Source organism: Penicillium waksmanii, assembly GCF_028829765.1.
Source record: "Penicillium waksmanii strain IBT 27052 chromosome Unknown utg000004l:1.0-5674109.0:1.0-5678898.0, whole genome shotgun sequence".
Taxonomy (NCBI): Eukaryota; Fungi; Ascomycota; class Eurotiomycetes; order Eurotiales; family Aspergillaceae; genus Penicillium; species Penicillium waksmanii.
The window spans coordinates 5,293,476-5,307,820 of record NW_026643251.1 but is presented as its reverse complement, the minus strand read 5'-3'; the positions used below and the strand labels follow the sequence as shown (position 1 = coordinate 5,307,820).

The window sequence follows — 14,345 nt, the reverse complement described above, 5'->3', positions numbered from 1 at the left end:
TAGAGTGGACCGATGTTACTATCTTATTCGGAAATGTGATTATAAGATCGAGTTCAATAAGGGCTATAGTATTTTCAAGATACAGGAGCTCCAAATCTATAACTGCCTTGATAAGATGGTATACGGATTATCTGCAGAGCTTCGTTAAGCTCAAGGCTAGTGTACATCATTCTGATTATCACTGATCAATCTAAACTCACCACGACTGAACATTGCGGTGAACACGGCTGGCAGTCGAGGAAATAGGACGAGCCTTGCCACCGCCGGGAAGACGAACGGTCTTTCCGCCCAGCCAGGTGCTCACGGTCGAGTTGTAGTACAGGGTGAACCCCCCCGGAATGAACATTCTTCAGTGTGCGAAGGGAATCGGTGAAGTTTTGAACCGTGGTATCAGCCGTTAGAGTCCATGTACTGGTAGCGTCCAGGGAAACATCGAATGTAGACTTTGCGTAGCCAGAGTAAGCAGCGCCGGTCCAGGTACTGTGTTTGGCCAAGGTCCAACTGATGGAACTGCCATTATAAGCAACCAAATCCCCGACGAGATCGGACTCTGAAACAGAAACAGTAACCTCGGCGGGCTTGAGACTGCTGTTGTCCTCATAGCTGGCGTAGTAGTCAAAGTCCTGGGTGATCTGGGAGTAATTGGCAACGACTAGAATTCCAGAATCGGTATTTAGTTCGGCGTTGTTGAGAGTGACCTGGCCGATTATGTTGCCGAACCAGAGGCCTGGCATTGTCTTGCCAGTAGTGGTGAACTTGGTATTTGTTAGGTTAAGGGTGGCAGGGCTGTCAGCGTCGTTTCTGATCTGGCTGCTGAACATAGCGACTCCACCGAGCAGTCCGGCTGTACAGTCGCAATCAACCAGGGTGGCAGTCTGTGAACCGTCCGAAAAGATAACAGGACCTTTCTCCGAAACACTGACGACATTGCTTGCATCTATAGACCCTAGGGCGTAGAAGGTGGCGGAACCAATGCCGGATGAATGAGCTACACTATCCTTCACATATACGTAACCGGCAGGGGAATCGCCGGAGAAGCTGGAGGAGCGATAGCCACCGGAATAAACCTCAAGGTTGCTGCCGTAAATGGTCCCATTTCCAGAAGCGTAGAGGCCATGGCTCACGGGTCCGGAGGAGTATAGCCAGGAATTGGTGACGTTGACCACGGTATCAGTGCCGTAGGCGTAGACACCAGCAGCTCCATTGTGAACAGTGACATTGATGTGATCGAAGGCCGCAGTCGAGGCATTGGCCTAGGCAGGACGGGGTTAGGGCCGAGGCCGAGAGGGAGGGAGACGTATTGAATCGAAGAAAAGCGAGAGAGAGAACTGACCACATTGATCGCTGCATTGAAGCCCCAGAAACTGGCATCGTCCAGGTTGGACGAGTAACCACTCTTGTCAAATGTTATATACGAGCCTTTGAAAGACCCCTTTTCAGAAACCAAGAGTACGCTGCTATCATTGGCTGTCGCGTACCAGATGGTATGGTCTGCACTCGCAGCCTTGCCTTTGACATGATGAGTTGCAACAACTAGATCTGTTATTAGTATCCTGCATGATATCCACACATTCTGCGAATAAAAACCCACTATCCGAAGGCTGCACCTCGACAAAGGGAATGTTGTAGTCCGGAATGATGGCATTGTCCGCGGCCCACCACGAAGGATCAATCACGTCCGAGGGATCTTCAATGGTAACCGAGGCCAGCGCGACCGCTGGCCAGAGGAGAAGGGACTTGGAGAACATCGCTCGAGTGGTGGATGGCTTTCTGATTTTGTGTGGACCTGAGATATCCAAGTCTTGCAGTGGTACTCCGACCTTAAATAGGCGAACCACGACCTACATGTTGAATTGCAAGGCCGCGCAATCCCTTTTTTTTCCCAAGGAGGTTCGCTCCCTGGAGTGACGAAACTGGTCCACTGTAAGTGACCTGTTCGGGAGGAAGTGGAGAAAAACGAGCTGTCAAGGTAGATCCGGGGTAGCTGTGGAGAAGCTGGAGAAGAATTGAGGTGACTGAGCTGTTGTGGACCACAAGTGAAGGCCCCCACATCCCGACAATTGGGCAAGATCATCAGTATGCTCCTGAAGAGGCTTGAAAGGAGGATACTAGTAGTATGTGCTAAGGGGGAGGCTTACGCAAGCTTTTCAGTGTTATGTTGTTTGCGGGGCTGAAGACTTGGGCCATATCCCGAGAAAAGAGGAGTGCATGCACTATACACAAACTTGAACTAGGACAGTAAGGAGAATATCAAACCGCGTTATGCATGCATCTACGTACATTAAATATAATAGAAGTCAGGTTCGTCAATTCATTAGGCAGATACCTATAAGTAGGCTGGAGGTAACTGGATCCCCTCCCCCAATGACAATAAAAGACCATTCTAAAGCTCAAGAGCTCCAAATGTTCGCCCTTGACAAAGCGGCTAATGCAAAATGGCTTCCTAGCGTGGGACGTGCCCTGAAAGAATAAGATTGTCCGGCAGAATACCCATTACTCGCCTCGACCCAATAACGATCCGACCAGGGAGCCGTGTTCAGACCATTGGACAGATAAGCGTGGAGGTCACTGATGAATAGGTCTCGAGTGTCGCCAGTAACAGTCGCAGCGACGAAGGATTGCCAATTTGTTTGGCCCCAGCCTATAGCACCATCTAGAGGCACCCCGGCAGTTTCTCGTACCGTGGGATAAAAGTCTGTAGTTGCATTGTAGGCCTCATCTGGGAAGACATCAAGGTCGAAGAGCACGTCCGCATAGTGATTAAAGACGAGGAACCACGGGCTGGTGTCGTACTGGATCAGAAAGCGAGTCCCAGCGTCATCTGTCCCCAGATGATCTGTCCAGATTTTGTCAGCCCATTCCCGGCCTGTCGTGGTATAGTTTTTCTGATCGGTGAGTGCGCCATAGGTAGCTAGACCCACTGCGGCTTTCACGGCGAGGTTTGTCTGGTTGGCCAATTCCCCCAGGGCGTCGTTCAGCGAGAGCTGCGAAGCTGGGTATAGACCATTCTCGTACAAGTAATCCGCAAGTTGTTTCAGCTGTGCAGAGTAGGTATCCGATAAGTCGGTGTTTCCGGAGGCTTTCTCGTATGCGTAGGTCAGGATGATGATGTTGCCGCTCTCTTCGATAGGCATTTCCTCGCCATCGGCCGGATGACCCGTCGCGTTGGGGTAATTTGCGCCAATCTCATGTACTGCATATTCCTTGGTATAGGCATCGCTAGCTTGGTACTCAAAGACCGGAAGAAGCAGGAGCTTCAGATAGTCGGGGCTGAGGGTATAGAAGATGGGGAATGTGGCGTAGATAACATCCACAGTGTTGATGTTACCATCGCTGGAGATCTCCTTGATGAAAGCACGCACATCGTCCGTGTCTAAGGAATCATTAGGGATGGTGATTTCGATACCTCCGTACACCTGTCGCACAGAGAGAGCCAGGATATCCGAGTAATTTGACCCATAGCTAGACGTGCCGGTAGAATCGATCAAATCGTCGAAATCGGTCGATTCGCTCTTTGCTGAGGAATAATCATCTAAAAAGTGAACCACCGCAGCTGTGGTACCTTTGTACGAGGCTCGGTAGTAGCCTGTCTGTGCCTCGCCGAGGAAGTCAATCGACTCCTCGCGGACATGTCCAATAGCAAAAGTCACTGCCGATGCACTGGCCGTGGTGCCCAAATCATGTGCGAAGCCCACCACTCCGCCCGAAGACCAGGCGGCGTGATTCCCGCTGAGGGTTCCATTGTTGACAAATTGGTCTCGGACGGTGACTCGCGGCCCCGACTGGGTGGAGAGTGTGCTGCTGTCCGACGGGCGGGTGGCGTAGACGGCGCTGCCCCACAGTGCTTGACCATTGCTGTTCTGCGAATAAGTTGAGGCCCCAGTGGCCTCGATCTGGAACACGCCCGTCTTGCCGCTGGTGGAGTAACTCCAAGTCGAGTCGCTGGTCTGCCCGGTCCAGCTGGAATCAATGTCGGTGTAGACTTGCACGGAAGCAGAGTCGCCTGCGGTTACGGTTACAGTTAGGTAGGAGAAAGGCAGCGACTGGCGCACATAATTCTTGGGCGAAACGGGGGAGAAGAAGTCGAGGGTGAACTCGCGCGATCCAGCTGTCACGGTGAATGTAGAATGGGTGGAGGTGTACGTAGCGGCAGTCACCGTGGCGGACTGCGTTTCATCGTTGGGACTGGCCACACCAAACAAATTGTATGTGTTGCCGTCAACCCGTGCGATGACAGACCAGACCAGGTTGTTGCCAGCCCAAAATTGGGCATTATGGGAGGGCAAAGATTCGACTAGGCTTCCCGGGATCCACGCTGGTGTCGATCAGTAACTAATAGCAGTAAATGAGTGAGGTAGGTGGGGAGACTCACCCGACAAGTATGGACTGCGCACCGCCAGAGGGTATGATGGAGGCTGTACTGGAGAGTAAGTGACAGCACCGCTAGCGGTAGATATCAAACATGATGCCACCAGGGTGATTGCCCTCCAGGCACGAGGAAACATGCTGTGGAGGAGTGGTCTGGAAGCGTACTTGAGGCTGGTGTTCACCGATTCGACCACGATGGAAGAAAATGGGGCAATATGGGTAATAGAGAATATAGGAGTGACCAAACCACAATCTCAGTAAGGATTTCATGGTCAAAACACGAGGAATTCCGTGGCTTCAAATACCTCTTGTTGTCACGGAAGTCACAAATGTCACTGTGGTGCTGCAGCCGCAGACCAGCACGCATTCAATCACAACATGATGTGAGGACTTTGCGTGAGAAAGCCTAATGCACCTCATCCAGTGCGGACGATGTGCATGGGGAGCGGAGAAGAGGATGTTATTTGTTGATATTGGTTAGTAGAGATGGGGATTGTTGCTCAGCACGTCATCAGGTGCACCCATGAGCCATCAAAGGAAGCGATGCGAAGACATCGCGCGAGAGGCGAGAGCCGAGGGGCTGAGGAATGGGCAGGATCATATACTACTAGTAGTAAGTAACCTTGGAATACTAGTATTATCGATGTTCAAGGATGAGGGATCGCGTGATGAAGTAGGTACTAGTTACTACTGCATTAGTAGTAGTAGTACTCGTAGAACCTTGAAAGTATTCGTGCGGGGTTGTATAGCCACTACTGTCCCTTGTCTAGTACTATTCCAGTACTAGTAGTACCTCGGAGTCCCTGGTCTCTGCAGATAATGACAGGATGCGATCACCGCCACTGCTTGGCCGCGGCTCGCCAATCGGATCCATGCCAGTGCAGGGTCCTTCCGAAAGGCTTCAAGCTACTAGTACTAGTAGTATTTGCCGATCCGCTCGCCGACAGCATGAGAGCCGAATGTCGACATATCCATACGAGTACCTAGGTATTTGCCAACTCATTTCAAGTTTATCCAATGTCTGGGCAGAGGGCAGAGATGTCCGCAAGCACGTGGTGACTATACCCATGGCGTTGATCTTTGTCTCTATGTAGGGCTGGTACTACTAGTATACTAGTAGTTAACTACCAGGGCGCTCTAACACTGGCACTCCACCATGAGTCTGTTATGTGATGGTGATAGTGATCACTCATCTGTGCAACTCCCCGGCTCCGGTTTTATATCGATCCCCTGGTTCAAGGACGGTACCAGTGGAGGACGTAGTGAGGGTCAAGAGGTTTGGTCCAGGAGGCCCGTTGTCAAACATGGGCCGTCGAGGGTTGGTTCTGGTTCACGGCAGGGGCCGAGTGGTAGAGGAAACCGGGAGATGGTGAATATTATTCATTATCATTATCATTATCATTATCGAACAGAGTCGAGGTGAGAGACTTTTACAATTTTTGGCTGTCCTCTGGCCGAAAGTGCGGGGCTGCCCTCCCTGGTAACTAGTAGCTCATGAGATGTCATTGGACCAGGGTGTCTCGGGCGACAATGCCAAGGATGCCGAGAATTACCCGAGCACAGAATTGACCGAGTCATAGGGAGCACTCAGCAGAATGGGCACAGTATAGAGGACATGGCAAGGACAGCTATCGCAGCCGGACTCGGTAGTCTATAGTCATGGTGGACAGTCGAGTGGGTGTCCCACTGTCGAGAGTCCACTCGACAGTGGACAGTGGACAGTGGACTGATGCAAACGGACGCAGGGGATAGCGGTTACATCCCAGCAAATGAAACGCTGGGATTGGACCGAACCCACAAACCGAGTGGCCGGGTCCAGGTTCCTGCGCCGGGGGTGCGGATCAAGAACAGTTGGGATGGCAATGATTAGGTGTACTCATAGAGTACTCGTGTAGTGTAGTGGATTAGGCTGAGTTACTCAGTATCTGCTGAGGAGGGAGCCGTGACTATCTGAGGAGTGACGTTTTCGACACTCCCCACTTCCTTCCTCTTCCACTTCACTTCACTCCCTCCTCCTCCTCCTCCTCCACCTCCACTTCAGCTACTCACTGTCACTCCTACTTGTATTTCCCATACCATCTCTGTCTTGGGAAATACGATCGCCTTCGACTTTCCACTCCTGCAGTAGTGTCTCCCCGATCCGTGGAAGCCCGCCAATCTCCCGCGCCCTGACAGCTTCGTCACTTGGCTCGCCCGACCCAGACCCGGACCCGAATCCTACAAAGTGGGCGGATCCAGGCATTCCGCACTGACGGTTGCATCTCCGAGAAGCCTAGCAAGCAAAGAGAAAGCACCAAAGAAAGGAAGGAAGAAAGAAAGAACCCTGCAGAAGCATTGTTCCAATCCTGCATCGATCTGATCTGTTCCCCTCCTCCCTCCCTCTCCCTCTCCATCTCGCTTCTCTCGCTTGTCCTTCGCCACTGCTCATTTCCTTGGTTCTGGTGGGAACTGCGCATTTCATTTTATTCTATTTCACCTCATCTCGCCTCATCGGCTCTGCAATTTGATTTGCACTAGCCCACAACCCTCGTCTAGTCCTCGTCCTGGTCCTCGACTCTCACTCCTCGCCTCCGCCATCTTGCGATCGCAATCATCCTCCCACCCTTTCATCCTCCATCGTCATCCTCGAGCGAAGACAATTACCACTCCCCACACCGCCTCCCTCTGCGACTGCCGCCCGAAGTCGATGCTTCAACAGTGACGTGTGAATTTTGCGGGGTCGCATGTCACCTCTCTCTCCCTCCTCCCTCCAATCCCTCCAGCAACTGGCCTTTCTCTGATCGCCAACGATCGCGATTCACGAGCCACGAAATACTATCGATCAGATCATATCGGTAAAAGGACCGTTCCGTTGATTTTGTCGCGAGTCTCGCCCCCGGTTCCTCTCCATCTCGAACCATGTACGCTATAGAACAGGAAAGGGCCCATCCGCTGCCGCAGCCACCACCTCCTCTCTCAATGGACCGCATCCCTGCCCCGTCCGCCGCCTATCCCACCCCCGGCTCCGGTTCTCTTCTCCCCTCCGATCACCTCGCCCCCATCGAGACCGAGTATGATGGTCGCAAATGGTCCTTACAGGTCGTCCAACAGCCCATCCGCGCCCGGATGTGCGGCTTTGGTGACAAGGTGGGTGTTTTTTTCCGCTGCACTCCCGCTCTCCCGCACTTCCAGCGGAGGTCGGGTACCGGATCTGAATCGCGTTGACTGACTTGACTTCAATCTCTCAGGACCGAAGACCCATCACTCCACCCCCATGCATCCGACTTATCGTCCGCGATATCCACTCCGGGAAAGAAATCGACATCAAGTAGGATTCCCTCCCATCGACCGCCCCCTTCCCTTCGTTCTCTTTCTAACTTCGGGCAGTGAAATCGACACATCCTTCTATGTCCTCACTGTTGACCTATGGAACGCCGACGGCACCAATGAAGTAAATCTGGTTAAGCACTCGGCTACTTCGCCCTCCATCTCGACCGCCATGTCCTCCTCATACCCTCCCCCGCCTCAAAACAACATCTCCCCGACCTACCCCGGATACGGTCAAAATGCCTACGGAGCCCAGCCAGTCGGGTACCCCGGCATGAACTACTACGGTGGCGGTCAGATGTATCCGAACCAGCATCCATATGCCCAGCAGCCGGTTGGCTATCCGCCCTATGGGTTTCCCCAGGGTGGCCAAATGCCCGCCGCCATGTCTCCTGCGCAACCTGTCTCGGGCGGCCCTGGAGGAATGTTCACCCGCAATCTGATCGGAAGTCTCAGCGCCAGCGCATTCCGATTGACCGATCCTGACAACAAGATTGGCGTATGGTTTATCCTGCAAGATCTCAGTGTAAGGACTGAAGGTTCCTTTCGGTAAGTTCTGCAAATCCAACACACGCACACACACACATGCACAGCCTCTCAAGTACATCTGCTAACTTCCACAGTCTCAAGATGAGTTTCGTTAATGTCGGAACGCCATCTACCGATTCAAGTAATGGTGCCCCCGTGATTAATCAGGGCTCAGCGCCGGTTCTCGCTTCAGTTTTTAGCGAACCTTTCCAAGTCTTCTCCGCCAAGAAGTTCCCCGGTGTCATCGAGAGCACCCAACTGAGCAAGTGCTTCGCGCTGCAGGGTATCAAGATCCCCATTCGAAAGGATGGAGTGAAGGGACCCCGCGGCCGCGGTGGGGACGGCGATGATGATGACGGCGACGACTATTAAAATTTCCATGAAACTTCTCGATGGGCTTGCTCATCTCACCCAGCATTATAAACGAGGGGCCCGTCCGCAGCGCAAAAAAGACTGGTGTTTGGGGTTCCTCGCTGACGAATAATGACTGGGCGGGATTAATTTCTCTGGCTTAGTTGGCAGATGAAGACAAAAAAGGGAGGCGTGATGGCTTAAATGGTGTTTTCGGTGGGCCTATACTTTGGCGGTTTCCTTTTTTTTTCTTCTTTTCCCCTTTTCAATTCTTTTTTTGATATTGCTTACACGGACTGGTGCTGGCGGAGTCTGGCTTTTACTTCTATTTTCCCTTACTCTTGCTTGGTTGGCCCGTGGCCGTGTTCATACCTCGGCAGCGCTATAGCTGCTCGTATATATTTTATTCGGTGATTGATCGCTCAAAGACTTCCTTCCAGCCACTGTGAAAAGTAGACTTTCGTATTTTAGGATTTCCCATCACTGGCAATGCTCTTCAGCATCTCCGCCAGGGTTGTACAAGTGGGACCAGAAAGCCGTGGCGCACTTAAGGTTAAAATGGGGCCACTCCCAGGAGCAGGGATCCGGGATCGCAGTGGCCAATGAGTGAACACTTCACTTGAGACACCTGACTATATGTATGTCCACTGGCAAGAAACTCCCGAATCACGTTTTCGGTTATTAGTGCTATGTCGATCTGGTACGCATCCCTAGCCAAAGAATTGTTCCAGTTGATACTTCCCACACTGAAAACAGCACCCCCTCCAGCCGACTCGTAGTACACCATATTCGTTCCAACCAACACCGATAAGCTTGTGATCGTAGTCATGGCTCTGTACTGCGCGAGTGGGCGCGTTGATGAGAATTCCATCTAGGCCTGGCCCGGACACATCTATGGCCTCGTCCGTATCTATGCCTATGGAAAAGTCGTAGCGAGCAATGTCCCAGGGGGCTCGACCAACAGCCTTGAAGGCGGGAGAGTCAATGCGGCCATTAAAGATATGAACTGGTCGATTAGTGCTTGAGCTCGGGCGTAATTGCTGCATTATGTATGCTCTATGAATGCCTTTTCTAGCTATAAATTACAAAGGCTTTCCAGCGTTTCCAAGCGTATTTCGACCTACTTCAAAGCCTTGCCAGTGGGTTGTCGAGCAATCACAACTCCCCCCCGGATACCAATTATCCAAACCTTGAACAATCTATCTTCAAGATCTAAATTGAATCGGAACAGAAACATATGGATCATATGGTAGGGGTGTTAATGAGAAGATGAAAAGAGAAATCAAATCCATTATGAGTCACCATTTCAGCTGGTACACAATTGGGTGTTCCTGGGAAGTTGTCTGAGAAGGTGCTTGCGGACATGTACCATATTCACTTATTCACTATTCACCGATTTTCTTCCCTCTTTTCCCTTCTTCTGCTATTCTTCTCCTATCCACTCCTCCATGTCATCTTTGACTTCACACGGGAATAGGAGCCCTTGATCCTGCACCGCTATAATCGTTTGAAAGGATTTCAATTGGACGAGGGAATCCAGTTGAGTGGCCTGCACAGTTGACGCCAATGTGAGTTCCCACCATGTCCACCTCTCAGTCAAAGTTTTCTGAAATCGAACAACATGAAGAACAATCGTTGAGTCTGATCTCAATCAGTCAACTCACTCTCGCTCAACCTAGAAATTCCCCATTCGATCTGGGAACAGAAGAAAGAACACCCACAGCAAGATTGCTCTCGGTTGACTACGGGCTCCTTGGGGTGTAAGTCGATACAAATTCGTCTCTCACCTCCAGAATCGAGTTCAGACTCGTCTCATCTTCATTCATTTAGTGCCACCCATCAAAGGGAGTGACCAAAAGATCAGCATTCCATAAGTCCATTGACCTCCATCTACCTTCACCATGGGCCATTCAAACACTGCGAAAGGCTCAGAAAGCCGGGTAAGTCATTTCACTTGGAATATTTTCATCTGTAGACGGTCATTTAACTCATTTCTAGTCCCTGTGCCGCACTTCATACTTCCTAAGTAAGAACTACCCCAAACTTATCAATAACGACACCCCACTCACCGAAATGACGAATATTTGGGCGTGTCTATTCAACTATTTCCGCAAGCCTGGCGATGTTGGTGTTGAGACCTTCAGCATTGGGTACGGGAGAAACTCAACCCGTGGGGTTGACGTCGAGTCCCTGCATTTCTCTCTCGGCTACATAAAGCAGAATATGCTCGGACGCCACACTATCATGCAGGTCGAGGTTGGAAAGGATCCAGTTGACGCTCTCGGTAAGCTTGAGAAGGAGATGAGATACAGTCTCACAGAGCTCCCTGTCCCATTCGTAATCTGCCCTCTCTACGGTATGATGGCAATTGGGCCCTATGTTCGCTTCTACGTGCTCCATGATCCGGACGGAACCTTAGAGGAACTTAAACCAGCGACAGATGGATCAGCGTGGCATATCCGACATGATGATAAGGCGGTCGATTCGATCTTCAACTGGCTTTTCGACCATTTCATTTACTGACTTCACGATTTCTATCATTCTCGGAAGATGCCGTCACGATTCGAGATTTGAAAATTCACCCATTGGGTAGTTATTATCATACAATATTGCGAGTTCCCGGGGTTGTCGAGAAGGAAATTTTGATGGGTTAATGGGGAATTTCCGATGTCAAGACAAGGATGATAACTATGGTCGATAGCAAGAGACTGGCAGCTGATGGAAGGATCTCGGCTGCATTCACGAGCGAGCTTATTTTGTCAATTTACTGCACAGGGGTGTCTTCATGGTACATACTTGATCGTCTAAGGGAAGAACGCTGGGCTTCGCCTAGGGACTTCCATGATACACCTTGACCTGTCTATGGGTTTTTTGCTATCGTAACAACTACAAACTCGGTACTTCGTAGACTCATGATAATACCATACTCCAGACTCGTCCTCACCCTAGCAGTTACTACTCACTATATGGGGCACTTGTTTGTAAGGCAGGACGCGACCTCCGGAGTTATTGCAACATCGAATTAATTTTCTATTTTCATCTATAGAATCAAGTACGAGTACTATGTATCAGGTATTGCCTATGTATCTCCCATTTCGTCCCATCTCCATATCAATCGGTATCTGGACAGAAGTCCGAGTCACCCCCGCATCTACGCTCTTCATGCCGAGGCCTGATACAACCTATTGCATATGTATAAATTAAACTGCTCATTCGACAAGCTCTAGATATCTTCAGTGGCAAGAGAACAAAGTAAACGACTCGCCACCATGTCCAGTGTTTCACAAGGGACTGACTTCCATTACATCGCCATCAAAGAGCTTCACCCTACGTTCGGCGCGGAGATCAGCGGCGTAGACTTCTCCAAGCCGGTGACAAAAGAAGTCTTTGCAGAGATCCTAGCCGCAATCAACAAAGTGGGTCTGACGTACCTGTACTCTCTGGAGATGCTAACCAACTTTCCGACCAGTACGGGGTCTGCGTGTTCCGCAACACCGGCCTCGACGATGCCGGCCACATCGCCTTCGCCGCCCAGTTCGGCGAGCTGGACGACGTAACACCGTACATCGCGGGCGGCCGCGCCCACCGACTCTCCGACGTGCGGCTATTTGACGTAGGTAACATCGACCTGGACGGTGGCGTGTTTGCCCTGGACAATGTGCGACGCGAATGGAACAAGGTGAGCGGGACATGATATATCCTGGAAGGCCAGGCCAGGTTTATCCCTATTCAAACATCAACCCAAACTGATTGACACCTGCAAGGGCAACGGTCTCTTCCACGTGGATTCGAGCTTCAACCCCCGCCGCGCCGGGTACTCACTCCTGCGCGCGGCCGAACTACCACCGGGAGGTCTAGGAGGCGAGACGGAATTCGCAGACTCACGATCCGCCTTCGACGACCTGGAATCACATTTGCAGGATCATCTGCGCGTTCAGAATTTCATCGCCGCACACTCGCTCTGGCATTCCCGGAAACTAGCCAGCCCGTCTACCTTTGCCGATGTGAATCCGGACGAGTACCCGATGGGTCGACACCGACTGGTACAGACGCACGAGGGGTCTGGTCGTGAGACGTTATACCTTGCCGCGCACATCCACCATATCGAGGGGTTAGAGGCGGATGTGTCGACGGCGTTGGTGGAGCGGTTATTGGCTCATGCGACGCAGGCGAGGTATGTGCTGCGGGTTGGATGGGAGAATGTCGGGGATCTTGTGCTGTGGGATAATACGAGTGTCATGCATCGGGCTGTTGGAGGGGAATTTGAGGGCCGGTTTCGCCGAGACATGCGGAGGGCGACTGTTCATGATGGGAGCTTGGCTGCTTGGGGGTTGAATGAGCGAAGTGAAATCCGGCAGGGGTTGCCATAGGATATCATCGCATAGCCATGGTGCCAGTGGGTGTATATCTGAGTCAAAGGATAAGCGAATGCTACCATGGAGAGGATAGTTTCATACTAGTTTCCTCGATTCTCGGAATTTCGTATGATGCCGCCAAGAATAGATGAGACATGGAGGGACGATCAGTGGGTTAGAATTGGGTTGACTGGGTTATAACTGGGTTATGTTCGTGTTGAATGAACCACGGACCCGCTGGCTCCAATTAATTCTCGGCGAGTTTCTCTTGCAGATAGTCAACAGTGTTCTGTTGGTGTACCGAGCAGTTATAGACGGAGTAGGAGAGGAGTAGGTGAGGTCTGCAACCCTTGGGAACCACCGACTTCTCTCAAACTTGTCCAATGAGAACTTCCACTCCGCCACCCGCTAACCACCCGACAGCCACCCGATCTCTTGATATCAGGTCATCGTCATCCCATGAAATGTTTGGTTCCCTGGACAATCACAATCACAGTGGACCGCGGGGTTTTTGCCCGTCTTTCCCCACTACATCATCATTCATTGTTGATCAGAATATCCGTGCCTGATTGACTGTTTGATTCCCCTGTTCTGCTATAAAGACCCTCTCCTGTCCCCCATCCTTTGTCTCTCGTACCTCAAGTCATTCACCTTCACATTGACATTCCACTCCCATTCAATCCTCAACATGAAGTCCTTTTTCGCCCTTGCTCTTCCTCTTCTGGCTGCGGCTGCCCCTGCGCCCATCACCGAGCCCCGGGCCGATGCCGATGCCAACCCCAACTTCAGCGTGATGGCTGTTCGCTCGGCCTCGCCCATCCACTACACTCAGCTCAACGCTGCCGGACAGAAGTTCTGGCTGGGCGGCAACACCGCCTCCTACTGTCCTCACATGGATGGTCTGGAGTGTCCCCCCCGGTAACCAGACTGTCCTCGCTCCCGGCGGTGGCTCTCTTGTACGTAACCACTCAAAAGAAATGCAAGAGCAAAAGAAAATGTCCGAATCCATACTAACTGAACCAGGATGTCGAGGTCCCCGGTGGTCAGCAAGTCTACGTCGCTGCCTCGGGCGCATTGAGCTTCACCCAGGCCCACTCCGCTAGCATCCCCCCCTGGTTCCGCCGTTGGCGGCCTCTCCTACGTCCCCGGCAAGCCCTGGGCCCACTACACCTTCAACGGATGGAACGCAACTGGCCTGATGGCCTGCCCGACCGAGGACAACCGCTGGCAAGTCTTTGCCGCCATGCAGAATGCCACCGTGCCCCAGGGTAATGTTGGCGACTGCCTCGGTTTCTCGGCCCTCGCTCTGACGTACAAGGGCGATGTGCCCGCTTGGCAATACATCTAGATGCGATCATGATGGTCGGGATGATGACTTTGTTTTTGTCTAGCGTTGCTTGGTTATATCATAGCTCATGACCTGTACAATACTTTCGC

General features: G+C 51.7%; 7 protein-coding genes across 7 annotated transcripts; 4 read left to right on the top strand and 3 right to left on the bottom strand.

The window, feature by feature from the left end:
• Positions 1-185: 185 nt before the first annotated feature.
• Positions 186-1,748, bottom strand: N7481_004816 (uncharacterized protein; the record flags this gene model as incomplete). The annotated part of the gene is made up of 3 exons (XM_057264035.1): positions 186-1,253; positions 1,334-1,533; positions 1,592-1,748. 3 exons carry the CDS (start codon positions 1,746-1,748, stop codon positions 186-188), a joined length of 1,425 nt encoding a protein of 474 aa, XP_057125696.1.
• A 642-nt stretch (positions 1,749-2,390) lies between these two features.
• Positions 2,391-4,505, bottom strand: N7481_004815 (glutaminase family protein; the record flags this gene model as incomplete). Its single annotated transcript, XM_057264034.1, has 2 exons — positions 2,391-4,315; positions 4,373-4,505. 2 exons carry the CDS (start codon positions 4,503-4,505, stop codon positions 2,391-2,393), a joined length of 2,058 nt encoding a protein of 685 aa, XP_057125695.1.
• Positions 4,506-7,266: 2,761 nt separating this feature from the next.
• On the top strand, positions 7,267-8,574 carry N7481_004814 (Velvet complex subunit B; the record flags this gene model as incomplete). Its single annotated transcript, XM_057264033.1, has 4 exons — positions 7,267-7,494; positions 7,596-7,675; positions 7,735-8,223; positions 8,298-8,574. 4 exons carry the CDS (start codon positions 7,267-7,269, stop codon positions 8,572-8,574), a joined length of 1,074 nt encoding a protein of 357 aa, XP_057125694.1.
• Positions 8,575-9,263: 689 nt separating this feature from the next.
• N7481_004813 (uncharacterized protein) lies at positions 9,264-9,599 on the bottom strand (the record flags this gene model as incomplete). The annotated part of the gene is made up of 1 exon (XM_057264032.1): positions 9,264-9,599. One exon carries the CDS (start codon positions 9,597-9,599, stop codon positions 9,264-9,266), a length of 336 nt encoding a protein of 111 aa, XP_057125693.1.
• A 1,027-nt stretch (positions 9,600-10,626) lies between these two features.
• Positions 10,627-11,076, top strand: N7481_004812 (uncharacterized protein; the record flags this gene model as incomplete). Its single annotated transcript, XM_057264031.1, has 1 exon — positions 10,627-11,076. One exon carries the CDS (start codon positions 10,627-10,629, stop codon positions 11,074-11,076), a length of 450 nt encoding a protein of 149 aa, XP_057125692.1.
• A 746-nt stretch (positions 11,077-11,822) lies between these two features.
• Positions 11,823-12,923, top strand: N7481_004811 (TauD/TfdA dioxygenase family protein; the record flags this gene model as incomplete). Its single annotated transcript, XM_057264030.1, has 3 exons — positions 11,823-11,969; positions 12,023-12,232; positions 12,318-12,923. 3 exons carry the CDS (start codon positions 11,823-11,825, stop codon positions 12,921-12,923), a joined length of 963 nt encoding a protein of 320 aa, XP_057125691.1.
• Positions 12,924-13,596: 673 nt separating this feature from the next.
• On the top strand, positions 13,597-14,256 carry N7481_004810 (putative IgE binding protein; the record flags this gene model as incomplete). Its single annotated transcript, XM_057264029.1, has 2 exons — positions 13,597-13,826; positions 13,998-14,256. The coding sequence occupies 2 exons, from the start codon at positions 13,597-13,599 to the stop codon at positions 14,254-14,256; spliced, it is 489 nt and encodes a 162-aa protein (XP_057125690.1).
• Positions 14,257-14,345: the final 89 nt, after the last annotated feature.